Source organism: Microtus ochrogaster, chromosome 8 (assembly GCF_000317375.1).
Source record: "Microtus ochrogaster isolate Prairie Vole_2 chromosome 8, MicOch1.0, whole genome shotgun sequence".
NCBI classification, from domain to species: Eukaryota; Metazoa; Chordata; class Mammalia; order Rodentia; family Cricetidae; genus Microtus; species Microtus ochrogaster.
In genome coordinates, this window is record NC_022015.1 from 18,994,097 (window position 1) to 19,020,171 (window position 26,075).

The 26,075-nt window shown below is 53.3% G+C and overlaps 1 protein-coding gene across 1 annotated transcript; it reads left to right on the plus strand.

Moving 5' to 3' along the window:
* Positions 1 to 527: 527 nt before the first annotated feature.
* On the plus strand, positions 528 to 22,394 carry Sbk1 (SH3 domain binding kinase 1). Its single transcript, XM_005351197.2, has 4 exons — positions 528 to 1,186; positions 17,097 to 17,329; positions 18,404 to 18,606; positions 19,187 to 22,394. Exons 2-4 carry the CDS (start codon positions 17,104 to 17,106, stop codon positions 19,994 to 19,996), a joined length of 1,239 nt encoding a protein of 412 aa, XP_005351254.1. The 5' UTR covers positions 528 to 1,186; positions 17,097 to 17,103; the 3' UTR covers positions 19,997 to 22,394.
* Positions 22,395 to 26,075: the final 3,681 nt, after the last annotated feature.

A 26,075-nucleotide genomic window follows, 5' to 3' on the forward strand; every position in this document is an offset into this window, starting at 1 on the left:
AGGAGCCCCCTTCCTTCCGTTCTGCTTAGACACCTTAACTCCTCACCGATTCCTTACAGCGGGGCTCGCAGGTTCAGCCTGAGACATACACGGACCCGCAGACTCCAGATCTCTGAGTAGCCTGGTAGTTTTCTGAGGTCTCGTGGAGATCGGATGGATAGGTGGAAGGATGAATGGGCAGACAGGCGGGTGAACAGATGGACCGGTGGCTGAATGAGTGAGTGCATTCTGAATAGGAGAACTCGGATATATTTTCCTTCTTGGGAACAAATCCAGGCTCCGCCCCACAGGCACAGGCTGGAAGAGTCTGGGACAGTCTGGTCCCTCGGGGACCAAGCAGCTGGACCAGGTGACCCTCTGCGACTCCCCGGAGCCCTCTCTAACCTCGTTCTCGGCCCCTCCTGGGCTCTGACCTAGAAAAAGGAGCTTATGGCAGCTTCGGGCGGGCGTTAGGACCCGGCGCGGACGGAAAGCGGGCGGGGTATCGCTTGGCTCCCGCGGCGCCCGGCGGGAGTGCGCGGCGGGAGTGCGCGTGCGCGGGGCGCGCACCCGGAGAGGCGGACAAAGGCGCGTGCAGCGGCGCGCGAGACGGAGGGCGGAGCGGCGGGCGGGCAGGTACGCGCCGGCGGGAGGCGGAGCCGCGAGGCCGCGATGGAGCGCAGCCCGGGCGGGCGCTGGCGCTGGAGCCCGAACACCGGGTGGAGCGGGAGCCGAAGCAGGAGCCGCAGCCTCAGCCCGCGCCAGGCCGGGGCAGGGGCCCGCAGGGCCGGGCTGCTTGCAGCGGCGGCGCCCGAGCCCCCCAGCGGCTGAGCCGTGACCTCCAGCCCCGCACGCGGTTACCGGGACCCAGCGCGCGGCGACCGCTCCACCCGGGCCCCCTAAGAGCTGCTTGCTGCAACCGCACACCTCAAGACACAGAGCGACCCAGCTTCGGGGCGGTAGCCCTCCCTGCTGCTCCGGCACACAGGGTCCCCTAAACCTAGGACAGCGAGATCAGATCCTCTTGCTAACGAGAAGCCGCGGGCACCCCAAAGCCCCGGGACCTGGGCGACCGAGCCCCTAGCGACGCCCTCCGCGTCCCGGCTTATGGTGGTGGTGGTGCCCTGAGCCCTTCTCGGGCCGGGCTGACGAAGACCGACACGGCGCCCAGACCCCCTGCCGCGGCGTCCCCGCGGCCCCAGCCCAGGTAAGCGGGACACAGGTGAGGGGCGGCAGGTGAGTAGCCACCGAGGTCCCCAGAGCCCTGCAGGTGGGGAGGAAGTAATGAGTGCGCGCTCCCCCTCCTCAGCGTCGCCATGGAGCCCAGGCTGAAGGACGTCTCTTTGTGTCTCGCTTGGAGGAGCCGCCCCCTCCTCCTCTCCCTTCCCCCACTCTCCACCCCAACTCTGAGGTTTGGGCACAGCCCCGAACACCCAGAGAGAGTAGTCGCTATGCCCTGGAGAGGGAGAAGAGCCTGGAGAGTCTCCTTTATAAATCGAGCTTGGAGCGTTAGACCCTAGGTCCTTGAAGAATAAAGAAATATAGATGTCCCAACCCCCAAAGGCCAGGGTGAGTTGTTAAGCGAGCCTTCCCAATCCTGAAAGAAAATTTGAGGCGCCCACAGGTGAGAGGTGCCTGCATTCTGCAGCTCTGGGTGACAGCTGGGGCTTTGGGTGTGTGCCTTTGTCTGAGAGGGCAAGGAAGGGGCGTGTTTGAGAGACTGAGCGAAGGAAAGCTCTTCTTTTCTCTGATTCCAATATCCCAACTCGGATCACAGTGGAGTTCTTTACCCGGGTCCCTCTTTTCCCTCTTTGTGCTTCCTGCAGAACAGGGAGAAGGCAAGCCCTCTCAAAGTGAGCAGCTAGTTTTTGGGTAGGGGAAGTACCCTAAGTGAAGAAGCCATTTCAGGTCAGCACACCTTTCTGTCCCTCTTAAGTCCCAAGGAGAGCAAACCTGAGTTCCTTCCCTTTTCCTCAACCCCCCTCCCCGGAACACCTAGGGCCAAGTCCAGGACTGGGACACTGTGTCCTCTACAGTGAAGGAGTGAGCCCGGGTTTTTTCTTAAGCTTCCAAAGCATCCACAATCAAGAGGCCCTCAACAAAGTCCTAAACCCCAAGACCCCGGGGAAGCTGGAAGACCCTGGGGGTGGTGTACCTTTAAATCAGAGACCCCAAGAAAGGGTAGGAAGTCTTTCTCAGTCTTCCACAGACATGCGCTGGTGCAGTCAGGTACTAGGTGAGTAGACAGGCTGGAGAAGGCAGGACCCTGGGCACAGAGCCCTCTAGCCTTTGTTCATTTATCTATTCATTCATTGAAACCTCTGCTGTGTCTGAAGTTCCAGCCCTGGAATCGAGGCTTTCCCTCACCTCTTCCCAACAATCTGGCCTCACAGCCCTGGGCTGTTGTGTTTCCCCAGACCATGCTCTCAGGACTAACATGCCCAGCCCTTGGCCCCATCCGTGAGACACCTGATCCCCCATATCAGACTTGAACAGCTGATGCCTTCCCATCACCACTGCCTGGACTCCACCCTGCTGCTGGCTTTGCCCCACGAGTGAGGATGTAGCGTGGGTCAGCACTTCTGCAAACTCAAGGACGGTCAATGCAGTCACCCCCAGCAGAGGATGTGCGGAAACCAGTTGCCCTGAAGACTGGGTGACCTTGATCAAGCCTGTGGCATTTGCCAGAGAGAATGGCAGTGAACCACATACTCTGCAGCCAGCGTGGTGACTATAGATTAGAGGCAGACTGTCAGAAGCATCTGGGTGTGTCCTAACCATCTTGGAAGTATTCTGTGCAGTAGGTTGGAGCCTGGGGCTTTGTCATACACCCCACAGGCAAGGAAGTGGAAGCTGAGACTGGAGAGCAGAGGTTCAAACAACTATGGCCAGAGAGAACCATTATGAGGCCAGCAGGGTACTGGTAGGAAGACTTTCTTTCCTCTCTAACCTGCAGTGGCTCCCCATTGAGTAGCCCTAATAAAGTAGCTTGGCAGCCCAGCTTTCTGCAGCCTGCCCTAATTTATGTACCCCCCCACTACACTTGGTTCATCTCCACATCCAGAACCCCACTCTAGGGTGGCTTGGCGGCTGTTTCTACCTCTACCTCCTGTTTTGTTCTGGCTTGGACTGGCACATAGCAGAGAGAACAGTCTGATTGGCTGATGGCTGAGCAGCCTAGACGACAGTGGCATATGTCTCCATGTGCTGTGAGACTGCACATCCAGGCTCAGCTTCAGGAGTCTGGGGCTGTCTTGTCCCGGCCACACCAACACTGTTGAGCCTACAGCCTGATGCCTTAGCATTGAGAAACTACAGCCTAGAGCCCCATTCTGCTGATCAGTGTATTTCACATGTCTGCATTTGTTATTGGTGCTCAAAATGTTGTGGAAGATTTCACATTCAGATGCTGATTTTGGGATGCTCTTGAAAAACCAGGGGATGTGGCAGCTTCAGGCCCAGAGCCATCTTGTTTGGACAGAGCACATGCTCCTCCCCCCAGGTATCCCAAGGACTCCTGACCTGTTCTTTATTGATGTGACCTTACAGCCTTGCTGCTGACCTCCAGGTTTGCAGGGTGGAGTGGAAGCTGGGAAAACAATTGCTCGGTGGTGGCTGTTGTGTGCCCCTAAGACAGTCTCTCACCTCATTCTGTGTGGCAGACCCTGGCCTTGGCCCATTTCTGACCTTAGTTCAGCCTGCACAGGAGTCTCCCTGTCGTATAGATAAGCAGCTAAGGGCATCCCAGCCCAGGGGGAGTGCTGAGTTGGTGCTCTCCACATGGCACTCTGCCATCTCTCTTGACCTCGGGCTACAGCAGGCTTCCAACCAGGAGATTGGCATACCTTCCAAAGCCAAGGCCGGTGGCTGGAGCCTGGTGCTGGCCTCTGGCTCTGGCCCAGTTATTTGGCAATCAGTTTCATGTTAAGGGAATGTCAGAAGCCAGGAGAGGCAAGGTTACTTTGTTTTGTTTGCTGGTTTGGGAATGGAACCCTTGCATATGGCAGGCTTGAGCAGCGTCCTTTGCCCAGTGTTCAAGCCCCCACCCGGTCACCAACAAAGCACAGAACTCCATCCTGGAAAGCCAGAGAAGAGAAAGCTTGGAGGGCCTTCACTTCAGTCCTCTGCACAGATGGGTAAACTGAGGTCAACAGCAGGTTGTCGGACTTGGCCTAGCTTCCTTTGGGGGCTGCTGTAGAGAGTGTAGGGCTTGGGGCAGGGAGTCATTCAAGGCAGTAGTTGGCAGAGCTGAAGAGCTGAGATGTAGAGCAGAGAGGACTCCTAGCCCAGCCCTGGAGCCCTGTAAAAGCCAGGTGTGTAGGGTTAGCTCAGACCCGGCCACCTCATTCTTCCTTTTTCCCATCCCTGCCACTCCTAGCTCCTCCCCCACCCGAGAAGCCATGTCATTAATGTCAGGCTTGGAGGAAAGCGGTGGAGCCATTTTCACTGTCAGTCTGCAGTTCCAGGCTATGGAGAGATTTTCTTTGTGCCCCTAGACTAACCCTGCATTGAGCCCACAGCAGGATTTGAGCCCAGCCCTGTGTTCACCAAGGGGTTGTGTTGAACTGGCACCAGCTGCCTGTCCAGTAATCAGCCTGATCTTAGGCTCATTGGGACCTGTGTTTGCTGATTGCAGAGGGGTGCTCGGAGCTCCCGGTGGACAAGGTAGTCGGAAAGGTCTGGAAGCCTGGAGCCAGGCAGGCGAGCTTCAGCTCTACCCGCCTTGGTCTTCTCCCACTCCCTGCTGCCATATGCAGAGGAGCGGATCCCAGTCAGGGGACCTGCTGTGACTTCCTACCGCCTAGCACTCATTCCCTGCAGCTTGAACAGCCGCAAGAGGGTTCTAGAATATACCAGGGGCTTCTGGGCTTCCAGGTGGTAGACTGGGCAGGGCTGCGCATCATAGAACCACCTCTTCCCCTTGTCAGACCAGAGAGAATGACCCCATAGTGGCTGTATAACTCAGCCCAACTCAGTGTAGCTCCTGCTGTCTGTCAGCATCCTCCTTGGCCGGAGGGGCTGCTGCCCTTGCTCCCCCTGGAATAGGACTCTGATTACACCAGGGCTGTCACTACCCTGGGGTGGCTGCCAGTTCTGACCCAGGCATTGGGAGCTCTCCTCTTCTGTAGTTAGGGCTGCTTAGTTTTCAAAAGTACTCTGGGTCTAGCTGTGTGGCCTCGGGCAAGGCGCCCTCTCCGTGCCTCAGAACTCTCTTCTGTAAGAAAGGATCCTAGCACTTGTCCAGCAGGGCTGTTAGGGGGGCTAAGGGAATGGGTGTTTGTGAAGTGCTATGAATAGCAACTAGTGTACCCCAAAGGTTTGTCTGTAATGCAGTCCTTGAAAGCCCTGAGCGGAAAGGGAAATGGGCTCTGACCAGGCATGGTGGCACACAGCTTTGTTTGCTGTACTTGAGAGACAGAAGCAGGCAGATCTCTAAATTTGAGGCTAGCCTGGTCTAATAGTAAACTCAAGGCCAGTCGAAACTACATAGTAAGACCCTGTCTAAAAAAAGAAGGAAATCAGGCTCTGAAGTGAGGCACTTTCCCCAAGGCTTTCGGTCTTGGGGTTCAGGCAAGATTCTGGTCACTTTTCTCTCAAACACACAGCCCGAGGCTTGGTGGAGCTGATGTTCTCTAGGACGTCGCCTGGGCACCAGCCTGTTTCAGGCCCAGGTCAGGGCCACATGCTATGCCTCACCCTCAGGGAACAAGGCTTGGCCTCTTTGAGGACTTCTCAGACTCCTGAGAGGGAAAGCCACTTCCCTGGGGTGTCCAGACAGTGACCACCCTTTCTCACTTCCTCCTGACTCAGCTTGCTAATCAATTAGCCCTCAGCACCTGCACTCTGGGCCTCTGCCGTGTCCTCTGCTGTTCCAGCGCAGTGTCCCCAGGCCTCGGTTCCTCGCTGAGGGCTGTGCTGCCATGCTTGGCAGCGTCTTTCCCTCTCCTCCCTGGCGTTTCCCCTGGGATAACATCTTGTCTGACATGCGTCTGTTTCCCCGTCGGTGTCTGTGTGCTACACGGCACAGTGCAAGTTTCTTCAAGCCTGTGCTGCACGACTCCCAGGTACTCTCAGATCCAGGGGCAGTGCACAGCACACAGTAGGTGCAGAGCACACAGTAGGTGCAGAGCACACAGTAGGTGCACAGCTTGTCATTTCTAAACCGCTACTGGCTGTGTGACCCAGGACATAACCACTTAATCTTTGTCTTTGAGCCTTAGTTTCCCTGGCTGTAAAGACATAAATAGCTCCTCCCAAGGGTATTTGAGGTTTAAATGAGTCAGTGTGTCTAAAGCAGTTTTAAGTGGCTTCTAAGTGGCGGCTTTTGTAAATACTGCTTGAACCTGAACCATTTTCTACCCATTTTCCTTCTACTGTTGGAGCCCTGGGCATGTTAGACAGGTGCTCTGCCACTGAACTGCATCTTTAGCTCTTACACCCATCTGCTGGAGGAAATGGAAACTCAGGGGACAAATAGCTTGCACAGGACCCTCTGATAGGAATAGTAGTGAACACCTGAGCCTTCGTGTAGGCCACTATTCTGGCTGCAGGCTTGTTTGTCCCTCTCCCTCTGTAGTTGAGGGCAGAAGACTTGGGGTTGGGGAGGAGCCCAGGTCCCCAGAGAGCCTCTGCTCAACCAACCATCTCATGCTTGTTCACTGGAGGCAACCTAGCCAAGGTCACTGGCCCATCAGCCGATGGTCAATGACCTCTGTGCCCTCCAAGTCCTGAGTACCACATTGCCTGCATCTTCTAGGTGCAAAGCCCTGGGCCTGCCCTTGGCCCTCTTTGAGGGCCCTACTCCTTGGTGCTTGGGGCTCCTGTCTTCCACAGGACCAGAGAAGCTAGACAACCTATGTGGTAACAGAGTCAGTGACTTCAGTAGCGACCAAGGATGTGCCTAGGGAAGGTTGGGCTGCCGATAGAAGAGAGGGAGGCAGACGCTAAGTCAGTCTTGGAGCCTCACAGCACAGTGATGTGCAGGTGGCTCTGGTGGCAAGGACGGTGAGGAAGCTGTGTCTCGTGGCTTGACCTGGCGACACTCCTAAGTCTCCACTTTCTGGATTTGGCACCTGGGGAGGGTGAGCCTGGTAATCACAGACTTTTCTAACTGCGGCTGGTTCAGGAGTAAGATTTAGCAGCAGAAAGATGGCCTCTGTGTGTGGATCAGGACAAGTTTTCCCGCACAGTCAGCAGGAGAACTAGGCTCCAGGTCCCGCCATCTGGCCAGTTCCTACCAAGTATCTGCTTCATGCCAGGCATGTGAGAACTACCTTTTGAACTACTGTGTCCACTGGGCATCTCAGCCTTGTTCCTGCTGATGAGCAAACTGAGTTATCAGTAGAGGGCACACCCTACCCAGGGTCATGTTGCTAAGAAGGGGCAGTGCCTTGCACCCTGAAGGGGACTGAAGTGAATGTCCCCTTCTTCTGCTTTCTGGACCAGAATGCAGTATTTAATGAATTACGTATTATTGTCAAAGGACTGAGACAATTCAGGCATAGTGGGTGTATGTCTGTCTGTACACACAGCACTCAGGAAGAGGCAAGAAGATTTTGAGTTTGAGGTTGGCTTGGGCTGTTTTAGCAGCAAGACCCTGACCCAAAAAGTAAGACAAAGGAGAGGACTTTTTAGAATCCTGGTTTCCTAGGGGGCCTGACCCACAAGTGTTGGGTGTAGAAACAGGCGTGTGCCATGATGATGTGATGATGTTCTCAGCAGTAAGCAGAAGAGTCAACATGCAGGCAGATGTGGTTCTGGGCAAGCCAGCATGGAGCATAGCGACAGCCTTCAGGGAGACCATCTGGCCATCCTCTGACGGTACCTGCCACCTAGCCCCACCCAGCCTTTTCTTTCTGCTCCCCAGACCATGCAGGGTTGTGCTTGGTAAGGTTTTATCCTTCCTCACTTAGTCCCCACCTTCCAAGAGATCCAGTTGTTCATCCAATAGATGTTTACTAAGCACCTGATTTGTACCAGGTACCATGCCAGCTCCTGGGGACTTCACAATGAATAAGGCCAGCCACAAAATCCCTGCCCTCTGGGTGCTTTAGTTCAAGTGGGAGAAAGACACAGCTAATAGATGTCATCACAGTCAGTAAATTATGTAATGCATTCCAAAGGTGCTACGTTCTACTGGGGAGAACTAGAACAAGGTGCGGGGGAAGGAAGGGCGGGCGGGATGTGGCCCTGGTTCGGAAGGTGTCATCCAAGCAGAACATTGAGGGAAGAACCACGTGGGCACAGAGGGAAGAGTTGTCCGGGCAGAAGGAACAGCCCCAGGCTGGAATATGACTGCCTGCGAACAGCAGGGAAACCTGGGTGGGGGTGGGGCACAGAACCAAGTCACAGGGGACATGACCAGTGGAAAGACTGGAATGAGACAGGGACTAGTGGACGGAGTGGAAATGGGGGCGACACTCTGAATACTGTCTCTAGAATAGACGGTAGCTTGGCACACATCTGCAATCCTAGTTATTGGGGAGGCTGAGACAGGAGGACTGGAAGTTGGAAGCCAGTTTGGGTCAAGGTCAAGCACTGCTACTAATGTGTGACATCTGGAGTTACTCAACATAATTGCACGCAAATGAGAAACCTGTTTTACTTTCCCCTTGTCAAAGAAACACTAACCATCTGAAAAGCGATCTGGAGGTCCAGAGAGCTCAGGGGAGCTGGTGGCCACTGCTGTGCTCTCCCAGAAGCAGTCTCCTTACTTGATAGGTTGTCCAACAACATAGCAACTTGGTCCCCCACTTTCTGCAAAAATTCCAAACCCACTTACCCTTTAACTTGCAAGCCTATTTCTAGAAGCTACTGTATAGATAGATACACTTGTATCCATTGAGTGTCAAATTGCTTCTGTACAAGGCCACTTACTTTTACAACAATAGTAGAAAGCTAGGCACGTCTTGGGTGTGTCTACTGTGAGAGCTTTGGGCATTGGAGACCCAGCTCAGCTCTGTATTTTTCTCATCCCTGACTGCCCCCCCCCCCCCCCCAACTCTTCCTCTAGTAGACACTTCCCTAGGTGCTGTCCAGGCCTGTGGTGCTGAAGATGTGTTGGAAAACCTAGTACCCGGAGCTGAATGAAGACTTAAGAATAAAGAAGAGGATGTAGAACCCAAGAAGCTAAGGATTCGGTCCTGGTCCTGAACTGATGGGCTGCATGACTTTGGGCAGGCCCCCTGACCCTCAGCTATGAAAAAGGAGTTGCTGCAGAGATTAAGTGGCAGAATAAGTGCCAATTTTTAGCACTTCACTTTAGAGAGAGTAAAGCAGCGGTTTAGCTTGGATCGTGGAATGATTATGCCTGGTACTCCTGCTTCCTGGATGGATGGTTTTGCTATAATGATACGACCGATCTGGGCCTAGTGGTATATGCTTACTCTCCTAGCTACTTGGGAGGCTGAGGCAGGAGGGTCAAAAGCTTGAGGATAGACTGGGCTACATAACAAGACTCTTGTTTCAGAATGAAAAGGGCTGGGGATACAACACTTCCCTAGGCTCAATCCCAAGCATCAAACACAGAAGGGGGAAAAAAAGACAACACCCATGCCCCAGTTTCTTCATTTGTAAATTGGAGACAGTAATAGTCCCCATGCTATGGGGCAGTATAAGGGGTCGATGGGTCCGTAGGTATGAGCTCATTATTGTCACTTTCTGTTGGCACCTCCACCCTGGGACTGGTAGAAGGCCATAGCGCTTCATCCCTAAGGACATCCTGGCTTCTGACCTAGCCCGCCACTGACCTACCTGTATGGCTGAGAGCAGGTGCAGTGCCTCTGGCCATCAGTCTGTCCATCTGCAGGATGGGGCCAACAGTCCTTCATGTGGTGCTAGGGAAATAACTGTGCCTGCAGGGTCACATTCAGGAAAGCCAAGATATAAAAAGTTACAACTTCCCAAACACGAAGGAATTATTCACCCGTATTTGTCACCCCCTGGCTCGGTGCTGGGAATAGCAAGATGATTAAGGCAGGGGCTGGCTTTCAAGGAGCTCGTGGTTTTCTCGCTGGGTTTTAGGTACACTTGTCTAGAGACTAGAGAGTTATATAAACCCAATCAACTGGCTTAATTAAGCCAGAACAGAAAGCCACTGATTCATGAAATAAATGTCCAGGAGTAGAGTGGCCTCAGGCATGCTTCATCAGCACATCTCTTTTGCTTCCCTGTCAGGCAGGTTTCCCCCCTTTGATGTGGCCAGCCAGCTCCCAGCAGCTGTACCCCTGTGTCCTCTGGTTCAGTGGCGCACACCCAGAGTGGAGGATGCTGGTTCTCCAGAGCTCCAGCAGAAGTCCCAGGGCTTGACCCATGGGTCGGGCAAGCCTGGGTCAAGCCTGCCCCCAACAGTGTAGAAAGCACCCTTGTGAACACATGGGCAGAGGGTGGGGTCGCTACCCAAAGAAAGGGGAACTGATGCTGAGCAAGGAAATGGCACACGGTTATTCAAGGAGCCACAGCAACACTGCAAAGGCCAAGTATGGTGTTGCAGTCACACCTGTAATCCTCACGTCGGAAGCAGAGACAGGAGAATGACCGTGTCTCAAAGAACAATCAAATGAACGAAACTCCATTGCAGCTGTGTGAGCGAGGCAAGGACTGACTCAAATCTGACTTTTAGTCTGGCTGGGGTGGAGTGTGGGGCAAAGTGCAATGACAGACGTGGGAAAATGTCATCGGCCCGTTACCGTGTGTGTGGTAACAAGTGCAGGATAGGGGGAAAGAAAGCAGTTTATCTGACCTCAGCCTAGGCAGGCCTGAGGGAGCAGAAGACTGAAGCGTAGAGAAAGCCAGGGCTATGCACCTGCAGCTCCCCTGCCTTCCACTTATGGCGGGGGAAGAGGTCACTGCGCTGCCCTCCACCACATGCTGTTTTTTCCACAGGGACTTTGAGTAATATCCAGAGAGGTGAGGTGACCTGCCGGAGTATCCTACAGGTGGGAATTCTTGTAGGCCAGGCTTTTGTTGAGACTCTTGACAGGGACACAGTGAAGGTCCAGGACCTAAGTGAGGGGACCTGAACATAGGACTCTAGTATAAGGCTTGGCTAGAGCCAGGCATTGTGGCTCCTGTACTCTCAGCTCTTAGAAGTCAGGAGCAAGGAAACCACAGGTTCTAGGCCAACCTGGACTGCATACCGAGTACCAGGCCAGTCAGGGCAAGAAAACAAAGAAGGCCTGGCTGGAATCCTTAGGTTCTACTCTTCCCCTCACAGCACCCTCCCCCCACATACACACACGGGTAGGCGCTGACCTCTGCTGCACACCAGCGATGGAGGATACACTTTTCTGTACCACATCTGCCTATGTCTGCCTTGAAAAGTCTCACAGGACAGGAGCTTCAGATCTGAAGCCAGCTCTGCCTAATGCCATTTTGAGTCCACGGTTGTTCTTGTATCTGATCTGGTTTGCTTAGTTCTGCTGCCACCGAGGACCTCTGGCTAAGTGGTTTATAATGAGCAGAGCTGTATATCTCAGTTCTAGACGCTAGGATGTCGAGGTCAAGGGGCATCCTGCTGTAGAAGGTGGGAGGGAGACAGGGAAAGGTCAGGATGAGCCCTTGGAAGGACCTAGCCTCTAAACAACCTCTATCGGTTTTAGGGATCATGCGTATTAGTGTTGGTGCATGTGAATGTGTACATGGCACATGTGTAGGGGGTGGGCATCCGTGCGCTACAGCATGAATGAGGGTCAGATGACAACTTGTGAGGTCAGTTCTCTCCTACTGTAAAGAGTATTCTGGGCATCAAACTCTGGTCACCACTGAGCCATCTCACCTGCCCTGCCCAGGTCTCATCCTCCTCATAGAGATTCACCTCCCTCTGCCTCCCAGTGCTGGAATTAAAGGTGTGTGCCCCAGCATCTGGCCAGGTCTCACCTCTTAATACTCTTCAAATGGCTGTTGGGACTGAGTATGATGGCACAGGCCTATAATCCCAACATCCAGGAAGCTGAGGAGGAGGAGGAGCAATAGTTTGAGGCCAGACTGGACTATGCAGGTCACTATCTGAGAAGAACAAGGAGGGGGCAATTAGGTGTCACTATGTGGCTCGGAGGTAATATTTCTATAAAGTGAGGATGTAGCAGCCATATCACTTGCTGTGGTGGTTCCTTGACTTAAATCTAGCACACAGAGCATAGGGCACCAAGAACAGAGTAGATGCTCAATAAACAGTGACATTCTCCCACAAGGCAAGATGAGGCAAGCTCTCTTCTCTGCAGATGGGTCATGCTCCACCCACTCCTGTGGTTGCATCGTTGTCCTTGGTCTCTGGCCACCATTCTGGGGAGTCTGGCTATGTTCCAGGCAGGTGCAGAGCATAGTTCTGCTTCCTGGCTCCATACCCCTTGACTGAGACTAGCAGTAGCTGCTGTGACAAGCCGTGCCTCAGGGTTGGAGCACACTAGAAGCTCACAGAACAATACAGGGTGGGTAATCTTCACCCCCTTCCTTGGGGACTCGAGCTGCTGCACCTCCATTGTGCCTCTACCACGTTTGAGGGTTTGGGGGTCCTCTGTTCAAGCCAGCATCCAGGAGGCTTCTGCAACTGGAAAAAGTCCTGAGCTGGCAATAACACACGTCACTTGTGTTCCCATCCCAGTGGGGGAAGCCAGCCACATGGCCACATGAAGGAAGCTGACGAGTGTGGTGACTTTGTACTGTAGAAGAGGAGACTTTGCTGGCAGCTGGCTGACTGCCATAGCCACAGACGAGTCAGAAGACTCTTGAGCCGCTGGTATTATTATCTGTAGAGCAGAAAACATCACTCGATAGCGGCAGTGGCTGCTTGGGTCTGTATGTTTACCCAGGCCACTAAGGTGTTCATGGGTATATAAGTCACACGGCAAGTAAGCTGCTTCTGTACAACACAGGCAGCTCCTTGCCCTCTCCTCAAGGTGTTGCGAGGACTCAGTGAGGAAAAATTTGCCAAGCTGGTGCCATTGCATGTGTGTGTGTGTGTGTGTGTGTGTGTGTGTTTGTATGTCTGTATGTGTGCATACATTTATGGCTTGTGTGTGTTTGTCTCTGCTTATGGTAAGGAATGAGAGTTCCAAAGCACTGTGCTGGGTGTAGCATCGCAGGGTGGCGCCCAACCCAGGCTGCCTGCCAACAGGAAGTGGTAGGCGGTTCAGTCTTGCTTCTCACTTGGGAAACCCTCCCCCATTATGGTGGCCTTCCAGCATGTGGCAGAGCCAAGACTGCCATCCCAGCACACTAGGCTGCCCATCTCCATCTCCTGGAGTATATACACATCAGATGGTCAAGACAGCAGCCCACCTGGTGGCTGGGGAAAGCTCCAGATGAGTCTCAGGGCCAGTAGGGGACACACTCTGGAAGTGCACCACCCGAAGGGTCTCTTGGGGCAGCAGTCACCCAGAGTGTGGGTGGATGCCCTGCCAAGCAGGGAGGAAGCAGAGGTCAGCAGAAACCTGCTTCCTAGTACTGGTGGCTCAGAGTTATAGAGGCTATAGCTAAGTGCATTCGAGAGGACGTGTGTCAGGACCTGGAGGACAGTGTTAGCCTGATGTTAGATGTGTCTTTATCTTCCCAGCCACTCAGGAACTAGGCACGTCGTGCTGCACTCGGTCTCAAGTTGTCATGTATACCAGGAGCCACGTGACATCACTGTGAGGAACGAACGGTGGCACCAGACAGCCAACAGGAACTGTTAGGATTATATGGGTATGCTTGGCTGAGACTCCACCCCGCTACTGCAGGATCTGGGTGTATTGTTCCCAACACTTGTCTTGGGAGAGAACTGATTTAAAGGATGGAATTTGGATCCAGTTCCAATGCTAGTTGTGTGACTGTGGGCAAGCCACTTTGTGGTTATGCATTGTTTCATCATACAATAGCAGCACTGCACTATGGAGTTAAGACTAGCTGAGTCCTTACGACAGGTTTGCTGCAGTAGGTACAGATTGGTTAAGGTTTTTTTGTCTGTTTGTTAGGTTGGTTGGTTTTGCTTTGTTGGGTTTTTTGTTTTGTTTTGTTTTTTTTAATTTTCAACAGAGTTTCTCTGTGTGGCCCTGGCTGTCCTGGAACTCGGCTCTGTAGCCTGGGCTGGCCACAAACTCACAGAGATCCACCTGCCTCTGCCTCTGCCTCTTGAGTGCTGGGATTTAAGGCATGCCACCGCTACCCGGCATTTTGTTTTCTTTAACGTATGGATGTGTAAACTGAAGCCTCTGCCTATAGGTCACCCAACTGAAATAGGATCAAGGCCATGACTGTTCTAGGCTCAGAGGTTCATAGGGGAAAGGGACCCAAGGAATGCAGCACTATGGAGGTCAGGCAGGGAGACAGGAAGTGAGAAGTAAAGGTTGCTTAGGAACACTGGCCTGACTAGCAGCCTCTAAATTTTGCAGAGGCAGTATGGGATGGTGGTCAGAACTGGCTTGAGTGTCCAGGAACAGTTGTGAGGCCCACAAGGAGGCACCCTTGGGCCTGGGTATGGAAGGAATAAAACCTCTTGCAGCTGCCAGCGTCCCAGAGGACACAGAAGCAGTGTCCTCTGAACAGGGCTGATGCTCTAAGTGGGAGTTGCATCATGAGAGTACATAGGCCTACACATCAGGCTGTCTGTCTCCGTCTCCAGGAGTGTACACATGTCAGATGACCAGCCCAGCAGCCCAGCATCTCCCTGGGGAGTGGGGAAGGCTCCAGATTAAGGGGACTGTGTACTTACCAGAAACCCTTAGGAAAAACCACACACTGTCCTTGAATGGCTAGGGACAGTGGCCTGAGAACACCCTCAAAATTGGTGGTCCTTCCCTTTTGAGAGGAAGCCAACCATGGGTACTAAATTGTCCTCCTCAGATAGTTGGTGGACATTTGACAGAGCTCATGGTCCCAGAAGCCCTGAAGCTGAGGAAAACGCCCCTCCCCCTTTCCAGCTCCCTAGTATGGTCCAGTCATGGCTGTGACAGAATCCTAGCCTGGGACTGGGACATTGTGGACATTGGGAAAGCAGAACTGGTTCTTCCGCCATCGTCTGGCGGGTTTATGCAAACATCACCATGCCACAGACTAGACTCCCAGGGTGATGCTGTGGCATCTCAGCTAGAGTCAAAATAAAACTCAGCAAAAGGCTGAAGCTGGGGGCGGGAGAACGGGGTCTATGAACAGAGTGCGTTCATGAATGGAGAGAGCAGGAGCCTGGGGAAGCAGAAGAAGTGGGAGCCAGTGCGGGGGGGGGGGGGGCCTCTCTCATCCCAGCCATTGCTGAGGATGGCACAGATGGAGCTCCGCCTATGTCTGGTGGGAGGCCAGGAAGTTCCCTCCTGATGTTCCTCCTCTCTGTGTGAAGTGGGAGGCTGGGTCGTGCCAGGAAGGAAGGGAAGGCAGGGGAAAGGGTCTGACCTGGAAGGGAGTGGCTGGACAGAGCTTATGGGGTGCTCCCAGCACCCCCAGCTTCTAGCTCAGAATTGTAGTCCTTGTCCAAAAAGAGTGAACGCACAAATGAGCATGGGCTTATGGCCCTGACAGCCCTGAAGCCAAGGAGAAGCCGCACCACTCTTACCTATCACCTCACAGAGCCTGTCTGGGGCTGTGACTGGAGACTTGGCAAGGCACACACCTACAGAGTACTTGCTGTGCCCCAGGTGCTTTGTGCCTATTTAAACTCACAATGGCTCATGGGAAGTGGGTTCTGCTACTAAATCTCTCTAGATGAGGAAACAGATATAACCTGTCCAACTAGTAAGTGACATTTGGTCTCCGAACCCAGCCTGAGTGGCTTGGACGTCGTGCCTCATCTTGGATAGAGCTCTTTGCTGTGTCCTTCAGGGAGCAGAGGACTCAGAATAGCAGTGATGTGGGTTGAGAAGCCCAAAGAGGGTGCATGAGAGGCAGCCGACGGCAGGCCTGAATGCTGACCTCCAGCCGATACACTCATGCGCATGCACACAGCCTGCCCAGCGCCCCTGGGAGAGGCTCTGCTCCTAGCACACACCACCCCATAGCTAAGAAGGGAAGGTTCTGGACGGTTGCCTGGAAGATAAGGATTGAGATAGAGCAGGCTTAGAGGAACAAAAGGAAACTGTTGGAGTGACAGATATGCTCATTATGTTGATTGCAATGATGGCTTCATGAATATTCATTTGTTCAAACTCATCAAATCGTGTTTTAAATATGTAGTTTATCATATACCAAGCAAACCTCAGTAAAACTGCGGAAAAATGGGGCAAATCATAATAAAGTGGGAAACAGAAACGAGGGCCCCAAGTTGGGTATTGGTTTCACCATCACAGTCAGTCTCCAGCCTCTGATTCCACCCCACGTGGTGCTCAGTACCCCCGACAGCAGCAGGGCCGTTCAAGGATGATAGTCTGTGTGGAAACATCCAGTAGCCACGAGGGTCATATCCATGAAGACCAGCCCAGCTGTGGGCATACTAGGGCAGAGGAAAAGCAGGACTGCTGTGGGCTAGGCCCAGGACCATACGTATCGTATGTACCAGAGGGCAATGTGTTATGACCGTGTGGCCACACAAGCACTCTCTGCCTGTGTGGGGCAAAATGGTGTGGCTAAGGTGTTTGGTACAGCAGAGGCTGCCATTAACTGACCCCAGTTCATGCTACTGAGCCCACCCTGCATCTGACTGAAAAATACCATTTGCGTGTTTGCCGTCCATGTTTCTGACACATAAACCCACGAGGGCAAAGGTTCTCATGCAGCCGCACAGGGCTGGGGTCCCCAAAGGCTGTGATACACACCTGGATAACAGGTGCTTCATCGTCACTGTGACTGACTGAGGCTAGGACTGTGCTCAGTGACAGGTCACATGCTTAGCATGTGTAAATTCTAGATTTGACCCTCTCCAGCACCGCCCACAACAGAAACCCAAAATTTGTGAGTAGGAGCATATGTGTGGCTGCTGCTGTGCGACAAACCTGTGTGCTTGCCGGGCACTGTGTGGGTTAGAGCGTGAGACGAATGGGTCTGTGACCTAACGAGGGACAGTGGTTATCTCCAGAAACTCCGGGGATAGTGACAGGATTCACAAATGCTTGCATTCCTGTGGCCCAGCTGGGAATTTCCTTGGTGCTGGGGAAGCGGGACTTAGATGAAGCAGGGGGCTTGCTTGTCTCTCACCATGCCATACCTCACAACAGGGAGAAGATGAGCGTGGGCTGCCCTGAGCCTGAACCGCTCCACTCCCTGCCTTGCTGCGGGCCGGGGGCCGCCCCTGTACCAGGTGCCGGTGTACCCCTCCTCACAGAAGACATGCAAGCACTGACGCTACGCACACTGACTGCCAGCGACGTTACCAAGCACTACGAGCTTGTCCGGGAGCTGGGTAAAGGGACCTACGGAAAGGTTGACCTGGTGGCATACAAGGGCACAGGTGAGTGTTGGTTGGTAATGTGGCAGGGTATTAAGGTCGGGGTAGGGACATGCCTGGATAGAGGGCCAGCAAGGCTGCAGACCAGATGGTCAGATGGAAAGGATACACTGCACAGTAAGTAGGAGTTAGCAAAGGGCCCACACTGAGGGGTAAGCTATTTGGGGGCCATCTGGGTGCCTTTGAGACAGATGTGCCCAGGGAGAGGACACTGCTAGAAATTGTGATTGGAGAGCATTGGCGACACCTAGGGAACTGGACAGAGGTGAGGACAGGTCCTTGGGAACGGGGCTCCTTAGGTAGAAGCATGGGGAATGTTCCTATGGGTTGGTCTGGACACGTTTCTCCATGTTCAGCCAGCCAACCAAGGCTGTGGAGCTACTGTGTGTTTGAGCTGGGATCACACTCTACTTTCCAGGGCAGGAGGAGCCTGTGGGACAGCTAAGGCAGCAGGAAAACACCTGCATAGGGGCACTTTATTGCTTTCTGTGTGACCCTGGGCAATGTAACCCGGTTCCTCTATTTAGGAAAGAAGGGAACCGATGCTGACCTTATTGGGTCATTGGTAGTGTGGAAGGTGAACATGAAGTGTTGAAGGCAGGGCCTATGATGTGTAGCATTCTGTTGCTATTGCATGTCTGCATGCCCAGCAGGCTGCACATGCATGCCCAGTTTGGGGGGGGGACCAGTGTCCTACAGGGGCCTCTCTTAATGCACCCGTTGGCTTGTATTTGCTGAGTACCTATTGTGTGGCAAATTCTGGAGGCACCAGTACAAGGCAGGTTTCTGTGCCTCAGGGAGCCGAGGTTATTAGCTGGGGAGACAAATATGACAGATGAGTAGACAGTAGGTCAGGAAAACGGCTTGGGGCAGGAGGCAATAAGTGTTCCTGGTTGCAACGTAGACGACTAAGGTCAGCCTTATCTGCTGGGTGGACCTAGGTGTTTACTGTGCCATGAGGACATCATGCTGACCGGGTCCACTAGCCGAATTGCGGGGACAGATTGTACAGCTAGATGTGGGGGTTTATCTGTGAGGAGGGAGAGGGTCTCACTATTGTTGCTGTGGCCCTGCCAGGCACCAAAATGGCCCTGAAATTTGTGAATAAGAGCAAGACAAAGCTGAAGAATTTCCTGCGTGAAGTGAGCATCACCAACAGCCTGTCATCCAGCCCCTTCATCATCAAGGTCTTTGACGTGGTCTTCGAGACTGAGGAATGCTATGTCTTTGCCCAGGAGTTCGCACCTGCTGGGGACCTGTTTGACATCATCCCTCCCCAGGTAATTCAGTTAGTGTCGGGGAGAGGAGAGATGGCCTTTGGGGCTGCCAGGGTATGAAAGCCTGGAAGGAGCTGGACTGGTTGATCAACCAGAAAGCAGGGTGTGGTAGTGCATGCCTGCAATCCCAACAATTGGGAAGCGAGGCAGAGGCAGAAAGACCATGGGTTTTACGCCAGTTTGAGCTGAATACTGAGACCTATCTCAAAAAACTGGGAGTTTTCTAATGGTGTAAGTCTAGCATATATACAAGTCTGGGTTGACTCCTCCACACGGCAAGTAATAAACAACTGAACAAGAACTAAGGCTCCAGAGAAGGTAACCCTGGAGCAAGTGGAGGGGGTTCTGGTACTTGGTTTGGAGCTTTCCACTTAAGGGTCGGGGTCAAGACACCTAGCAAAGGAACAGGAGGGGTATCCTGCCAGGCTGGGAGGAGGACAAGCAGGTAGGTATCAGGATCAAGGCAGGGCCAGAGGACAGCAGGAGAGTTGTGGCCCCCATGGTGGCAGGGCCTAAAAGAAGGAACTGGGGTGAGGGCAGGCGTACCTGGCTACCCCTGAGCAGCTCTTCCGGTTCCCTGCAGGTGGGGCTCCCTGAGGACACGGTGAAGCGCTGTGTGCAGCAGCTGGGGCTGGCGCTGGACTTCATGCACAGCAGACAGCTAGTGCACCGCGACATCAAACCCGAGAACGTGCTGCTGTTTGACCGTGAGTGCCGCCGTGTGAAGCTGGCGGACTTCGGCATGACGCGGCGCGTGGGCTGCCGTGTGAAGCGTGTGAGCGGCACTATACCCTACACAGCGCCCGAGGTGTGCCAGGCAGGCCGTGCCGATGGCTTCGCGGTGGACACAGGCGTGGATGTGTGGGCGTTCGGAGTGCTTATCTTCTGCGTGCTCACCGGCAACTTCCCGTGGGAGGCTGCGTCGGGCGCCGATGCCTTCTTCGAGGAGTTCGTGCGCTGGCAGCGGGGCCGCCTGCCGGGGCTGCCTTCGCAGTGGCGCCGCTTCACCGAGCCTGCACTGCGCATGTTCCAGCGGCTGCTGGCTCTGGAGCCCGAGCGTCGCGGGCCAGCCAAGGAGGTCTTCCGCTTCCTCAAGCACGAGCTCACATCTGAGCTTCGGCGGCGGCCTTCGCACCGTGCACGCAAACCTCCTGGGGACCGCCTGCCTGGGCCCCTGCGCCTCGAGGCTCCTGCACCGCTCAAGCGCACAGTGCTCACCGAGAGTGGCAGCGGTTCACGGTCCTCGCCGCCCAGCGTGGTGCCCGTTCCGGTGCCCGTGCCCGTGCCCGAGGCTGGTCTGGCTCCGTCCGCTCCCCCGGGCAGGACCGACAGCCGCGCAGACAAGAGCAAAGGGCAGGTGGTGCTGGCCACGGCCATCGAGATCTGCGTCTGAGCTGCTAGGAGCAGCGCAGCCGCTGCGGGGAAGCCGCGTATGCTCCAACCCATACTGGGGACAGGGAGCAGCCACAGCGCGGTGGGAGGGAGTAGTGTAGACTAGGAGGCCCAGACACCCAGGTCGGTGGTGGGCTGGTGACATAGCTAGCGGATGACCATGTGTGTGGCCGGCCTCAGCCCAGAGGAGCCGAGGCCCCTGACAAAGGCTGGGAGCTTGTGGGCCAGACTGAGCTCTGGAACCTGGACACTCCTGGCGCTTCACACCCCTTGGCAGATCACCCTACAATCTTCCATCCAAACCTGGGCACAGAAAGGGGCCTTTGGTGTTGGGCAGAGATGAGCACGAGACCCTTAGAAACTGGCTGGGAACAGGCACTGGGTTGACAACAGTGGTGCCCAGGAGGTCAGTGGGAGAGGCCAAGCCCCCTAAATGTAGCGAAAGTTGTGTGCAGGAACAGACCCAAATATTAGAGATGCCCCCTCACCTCTTCCTGCTGATGGGTACTTAGATCCCAGAAGGGAGAGCCATTACGGCAGCCACGAGGCCATTGGGAACAGAGTTCCAGTAGGTACCCCTCCCAAGAGTATAGGGGAACAGATGGCAGAAGAACGGGAGGCTTGGCACTCCTGTGTCTCTAGGGTAAGGGGGTGCATTCACAGCCCAGCTGTTCCTTCCCTGGGCACTCAGCAAGCAGGGAAACAGTTGCGCCAGTTATTCCTGGGGTTTGTCAATCACGTGTGTGAGCCTCACGGTTCTAGGGCAGTACCCTTGCAGGGGAGGAGCGCATCCGTGGATGGGACAGGAAGTTGAAGTCAGAGTGAGTGTGATGTGTGTCTGGTGACTTTGAGGGTCCCGACACCTCACCAGGCAGCTGCCAAGAGCCAGGCCTGTGTTTTACCACACTCCTCAGGGAATCCCAGGAGACACCTGCTGTTGGCTCAGGTTCTTCGGCAGCAAAACAGGATCTCACCTTGCCCCTGCTCTCCTTTGGGACTCCTTAATGTGGAGGCTTAAGGAACCCCTGCAATAACCTCAGCACAGGGAGGCTGTACCTTCCGCCTGGCACCACCCAACTGACCAGCCTGGGTTGCCTCTCCTAGGGTCCCTCCAAAAGTTCTGGGTCATTCTAGGAGGTTCCATAGTGGGGCTGGCTGGTTAGCTGCAAGGGGCACCAACCACCCCTCAGCCTGAAGCCCCCACCTCTCTACACAACCAACCCCTTGCTCCCACCACAAAGGGCTATAGGTCTCCCTGCCCTGCCTGAGTCCAGTTTACAAACTGTGGTTGCTCCAGGGCCTGGTCCCACTTTTCCTGGGGTGTCACCACTTCCCTAGTGGACACAGGGCCCACATGCCAGGTAAGTAGCAAACCCCTCCTCCTGCCAAGAGCCGAATCTCAGAAGGCCCCCATCACTGCCCTGGCCCACTTGGGGCCACTAGGCCCTCCTTCCCAGCCGCTACTTCTCCTCTTGCCTTAGGCCTCTCCACCCTGATCTGCAATAACAAGGAAGCGAGATTCCACAGTAGACATCCCGCATCCCATGTGCGCCCTCTCTCTGTTGAGATCCTGTGTGGGAGGCCTCTCCTTTGTAGTATCTCCCTTGTAGTATCTGGTAGTCCTCAGAAGAGACTTTAGGTACGTAGCCCAGCCCCATCCTTCAGAGGCAGCAACCAGCCTGACCCTGAACCAGACTCAGGCTGGGTCAGGCTCCACTCTTGCTGCCACCACTGGTACTGTCTCTGTCTGTTGGGTTGGGACCCTTTGCCCCTTAGGAGAGGTGTTGGTTACAGATGTTTACCTCAGTTTGTCACTGTTGAAGAAACAAAATAATAATAATAATAATAGCAAAAAATTAACATCGTAGACATGGAGACTTAGAAGACAAAACCCACAGGAGAAACCTCCCCCTTTACAGTTTTTCTGTGAAGGTATAGTTTGTTCATGTACGCACACGTATGTGCGTGTCTCTGTCTCACCCCAGGGCAGGCCAGATCATCTATGACACCTGTCCCAGCCTGTGTGTCCCTCACACTGCCCCTGTCCTTTGGTGCTTCCCAGGGGCCCCTTGAACTGGCTTGTTGGATGTAGGGGAGCTTCCTGGATAGGAAGTGGGGTCTTCAGTTAGCTAGAGGTCTCCTACCGGATCCTGTGAGTAGAGGGCCCCAGGCTGTGTGATGCTCCCTGAGCCCACAGCACAGTGCTGGTGGTTGGCATCTGTCCAAGTCTGGGGCAGGGCCTGGGTTGAACCCAAGCCCTTGAGCCTCGCGCTCCTGTCTTGCCTCCCCTACCCCATGTCTTTGTAAATACTCTGGCATCCTTTGGCCCTGAGGAGGTTTTTAAATGTGTTATTTACTTCTCTAACTATGACAATTGCTATAAAATAAAAATTTAGAAACATAATTGTTTCAGCTGCAGGGTGGGAGGGGTATGCAGGTCTTCCTGCCATGGCTTACTGTAGGCTCCGAGGTAGCGTCTGCAGTGGCCAGGCCATGAAGGAGGAGCATGCACATGGACTTTCTGGAGGAGGGGCAGAGAATGGTCCTGGCTCGGACTTCAACTTCAGCTTAGACTCTTTCAGCCTGGGCCGAAATGAAAGTTCATGGCCACCACTCTTGACAGTATTTAGCGTGTACATTCGGTGTGCATGCCAGTGATACAAAAGTGAGTTGTACAGACAGCACAACACTCAGCAGTGACTGTCTAATGATGGAAGCTTGTCACTTACAGAAGGCCAGGTTTGGAGATGGCGGGGAAAGCTCTGGAAAGACAAGCCAGAGAATTCTAAGTTAACGGGGCGAGGGCACAGTGGGGCAATAGTGGTCTTGGAGCCAAGTAAACGTTGTGATGATTCAGAGGGAGGCTGTAGGGAAGTACGCAGTTAATATTTATTAATTACCTACTAAGTCAGTAGAGCATTGAGTCTGCCCCTCCACGCCCAATCCTATCAAGAATCGAGCACCTAACATACCCTCCACACCCACCTTTCCATGCAACACCCTTCCCTTTCAACAGCCCTGCTGGTCTCCCAGCAACTCTGGAGTACCCTCGGGTTCTAGCACCTGGAACCCTCTTTCCTACTAAAAGATCCATTGCTTTGTTAAGTCCTAAGTAGCACCCCGGGTCAAAGCTGAGGTCCCTAGAGTGGCCTTCCAGCCTCCTTTCTCTAACTCTACTGGTACCACTTGCTGCCGGTGTCCTCTTCCATGGACACCCAGCATGCTCACACCCTAGGACTTTTAACTTCCCTCTGATCTCCCAGACCTTCCCAGGCCCCTTCCTGCCTTCTCTTCTTCAGACCCTTGCTGGGACCTGAAGAAAAGTTACCATCAAGCAGAAGGACAGTGCTTCCTTGCAACCAGCACAGTGCTTGTCATCTCTGTCTCCTGGTTAGACTGTAAATTCCATAGAGCGGAGACAGGAGAGGGCAAGCTGCTACTTCTCACTGTCTCTTCCGTGTCCAACAGGACGCATTAAGAAAACCATGTCACAGTTTGTCAAATTCATGAACGAACATCCAAGACTATTTTAGGAGCTGAGGGCTGACAAATAAGCAAGACAACAATACCTAGCGCATCCTTAGAAGTCCAGTTTCTAAAACAAAATATTTGACAGGTTACGTAATTGTTTATGAACTGGGAGAGGGGAGAGAGAAAAAGAAAACCCCACTCCGAGCAGATCAGAGGTGAGAACTCTTACCCGAGATTAAATAAAACAGTTATTCCAGAGTGCCTGTCCCTTCTCTGAAATGATGGAGGGCGGAGGAAAGTCTGCAAATGCAAACAGCACGCTGACACAGCTTGGTTTACCACCTCCCGGGTCGTCGGAGGAGAATGTCAATATTTACCACCAGGGGGCGTGAACCTCCTCCTGCTGTGAAATCTGACACTCTTGCAGCCTCGAGATAAAACCATTGTCTGCCTTGGGTGCCAATGTTAAATCATAAAGAATCCAGCGTCACTACATGCTACCAAAGGAGCGGGCTGTCCCCGCACAGCCCCTGAGATCTTCAGTTTGGGGTCTTAGTGTCCCTTCCTGTCCAGATTCTTCATTCTAGACTAACTCGGTATCCACAGTTCTGATTGGACCAATGAGATGACTCACGTGGTGAGAGTACCTTACCACCATGAGGTGGGGCCCCGGGACACACATGGTAGAGGAGAGATCTGGGTCCTGTAAGCTGTCTTTTATTTTGTTTTGTTTTTGTTTTTGTTTGGTTTGGTTGTTTTGTTTTTATTTTGGTTTGGTTTTGGTTTTTGGTTTTTCAAGACAGGGTTTCTCTGTGTGTCCTCAGCTGTCCTGGAACTCACTCTGTAGATTAGGCTGGCCTTGAACTCACAGAGTGCTGGGCTTAAAGGTGTGAACCACCGTACCACGTGTGAGTTGTCTTTTGATCTCCATATTACCTCTATAGTTCACGTATCCCCACTCCAATAAATAAAGTTTTTTTTAAGTTCCAGTTGACATTGAACTTCAGAAGTAAGTTCCTTTTTTGCACAAAATGCTTCCTGAGTCCTATGTAGTTTCCCAACTCCTTGCCTGTCCCTGATATCAACACAAAGGATATTGGAAGGAGCAGTTTCAGAAGCAAGCTTGAAGGTCCTGTATGCCATCTAGTGGTGGTTCCTGGCATTCTGACACAGGAAGAAGCCAAACAGGCTGACAAGGAAGAAACACCCTACCTCAGTGGTCCTCAACTTTCCTAATGCGACCCTTTAATACGGTTCCTAGTGTAGTGGTGATCCCTGATCTTGAAATTATTTCTGCTGCTACATCATAACTGCAATTTTCTACTGTTATGAATCATAATGTACATATCAGTGTTTCCAATGGCCATAGGTGACCCTTGTGAAACGTCATTCGACCCACAGGTTGAGAGACACTGTCCTATCCTAAAGCCAGGAAGAGTGAAATGACATCAGAAATCACACAGGCCTAGAGAGATGGCAGCGGGCAAGAGTGCATCCTGCTCTTCCAGAGCATGCACTCGTGCGTGTCTGTGTGTCTGCGCACGCACGGGCGCACACACATATAAAAATAGGTCTCTTTTAAAAAAGTGTGGAGAAGCAGAAGGGTAACCAAGTGGAAGGAAGCAGGCACACACTAGCAAGCTGTGTGGACACCCTTGCAGGGAAGGAAAAGAGAAATCTCACCAGGAAGGTAAAGCAGGCCCACAGTGGGAGCAGGGCAGTGGAGTCCAGCAGTCCCACCCACTCCGGCCTATGGGACAGAGGAGAATTTCAGGAGAGTCAGAGTGACGTGAGGTTAGCACGTAAGGAGAGATGAGGGATAGTACACACTTCAGATGGGAACCAGAGAGAGAGAGCCGCCCTTAGGCATACGATTCTTATTTACTTACTTTTATTTTATTTTTTATTTGGTTTTTCGAGACAGGGTTTCTCTGTGGCTTTGGAGCCTGTCCTGGAACTAGCTCTTGTAGACCAGGCTGGCCTCGAACTCACAGAGATCCGCCTGCCTCTGCCTCCCGAGTGTTGGGATTAAAGGCGTGTGCCACCACCGCCCGGCTTTACTTACTTTCTTACTTATGTACTCCTCCTCTTTCTCTTCCTCCAAGATAAGATTTTTACTGGCTATCCTTAGCTGGTCAAGGACTCGCTGTGAGGAAGATGGCTCAGCAAATCAAGGCACTTGTCCCCAATCACGATGTGCTGAGTCCAATCCCCAGAACCCATAGGGTGGAAGGGAGAACCAACTTCTACAAGCTGTGCTCTGACTTCTATGCACATGCCCGGTATATAGGTAAATGTAGCTTTTAAAAAAGGTATTTCCTAATTCAAGCAGTTCTGGTGCTGAGTATTCCCCCATTGAGTTTGTAAGCCAGTTTCCAAAACCCACAAGGAAGAATGAGTATGTAGCAATGTTCATACAGCATGAACAGACGCTATTTCATAAGCACGTACTGCCCACGAGTTCGTGTAGTATATATGAACTGATGAACGAGACGTTCATCAGATCAGATACAGGTGAGTGAGAGCGTGGCATCACTTCCCATTCCATTAGGGAAGTTTATGCCTAACACATCTTTCATCTAGGATGAACATAAGCTGTATGTATGTAT

What these genes read in the sequence shown, in the direction of transcription:
- Sbk1 (XM_005351197.2), top strand. Translation starts at nt 17,104, where the DNA reads ATGAGCGTGGGCTGCCCTGAGCCTGAACCGCTCCACTCCCTGCCTTGC. An exon ending in GGTGGCATACAAGGGCACAG is followed by an intron (nt 17,330 to 18,403) that starts GTGAGTGTTGGT and finishes TGGCCCTGCCAG; the next exon opens with GCACCAAAATGGCCCTGAAA. An exon ending in TTGACATCATCCCTCCCCAG is followed by an intron (nt 18,607 to 19,186) that starts GTAATTCAGTTA and finishes GGTTCCCTGCAG; the next exon opens with GTGGGGCTCCCTGAGGACAC.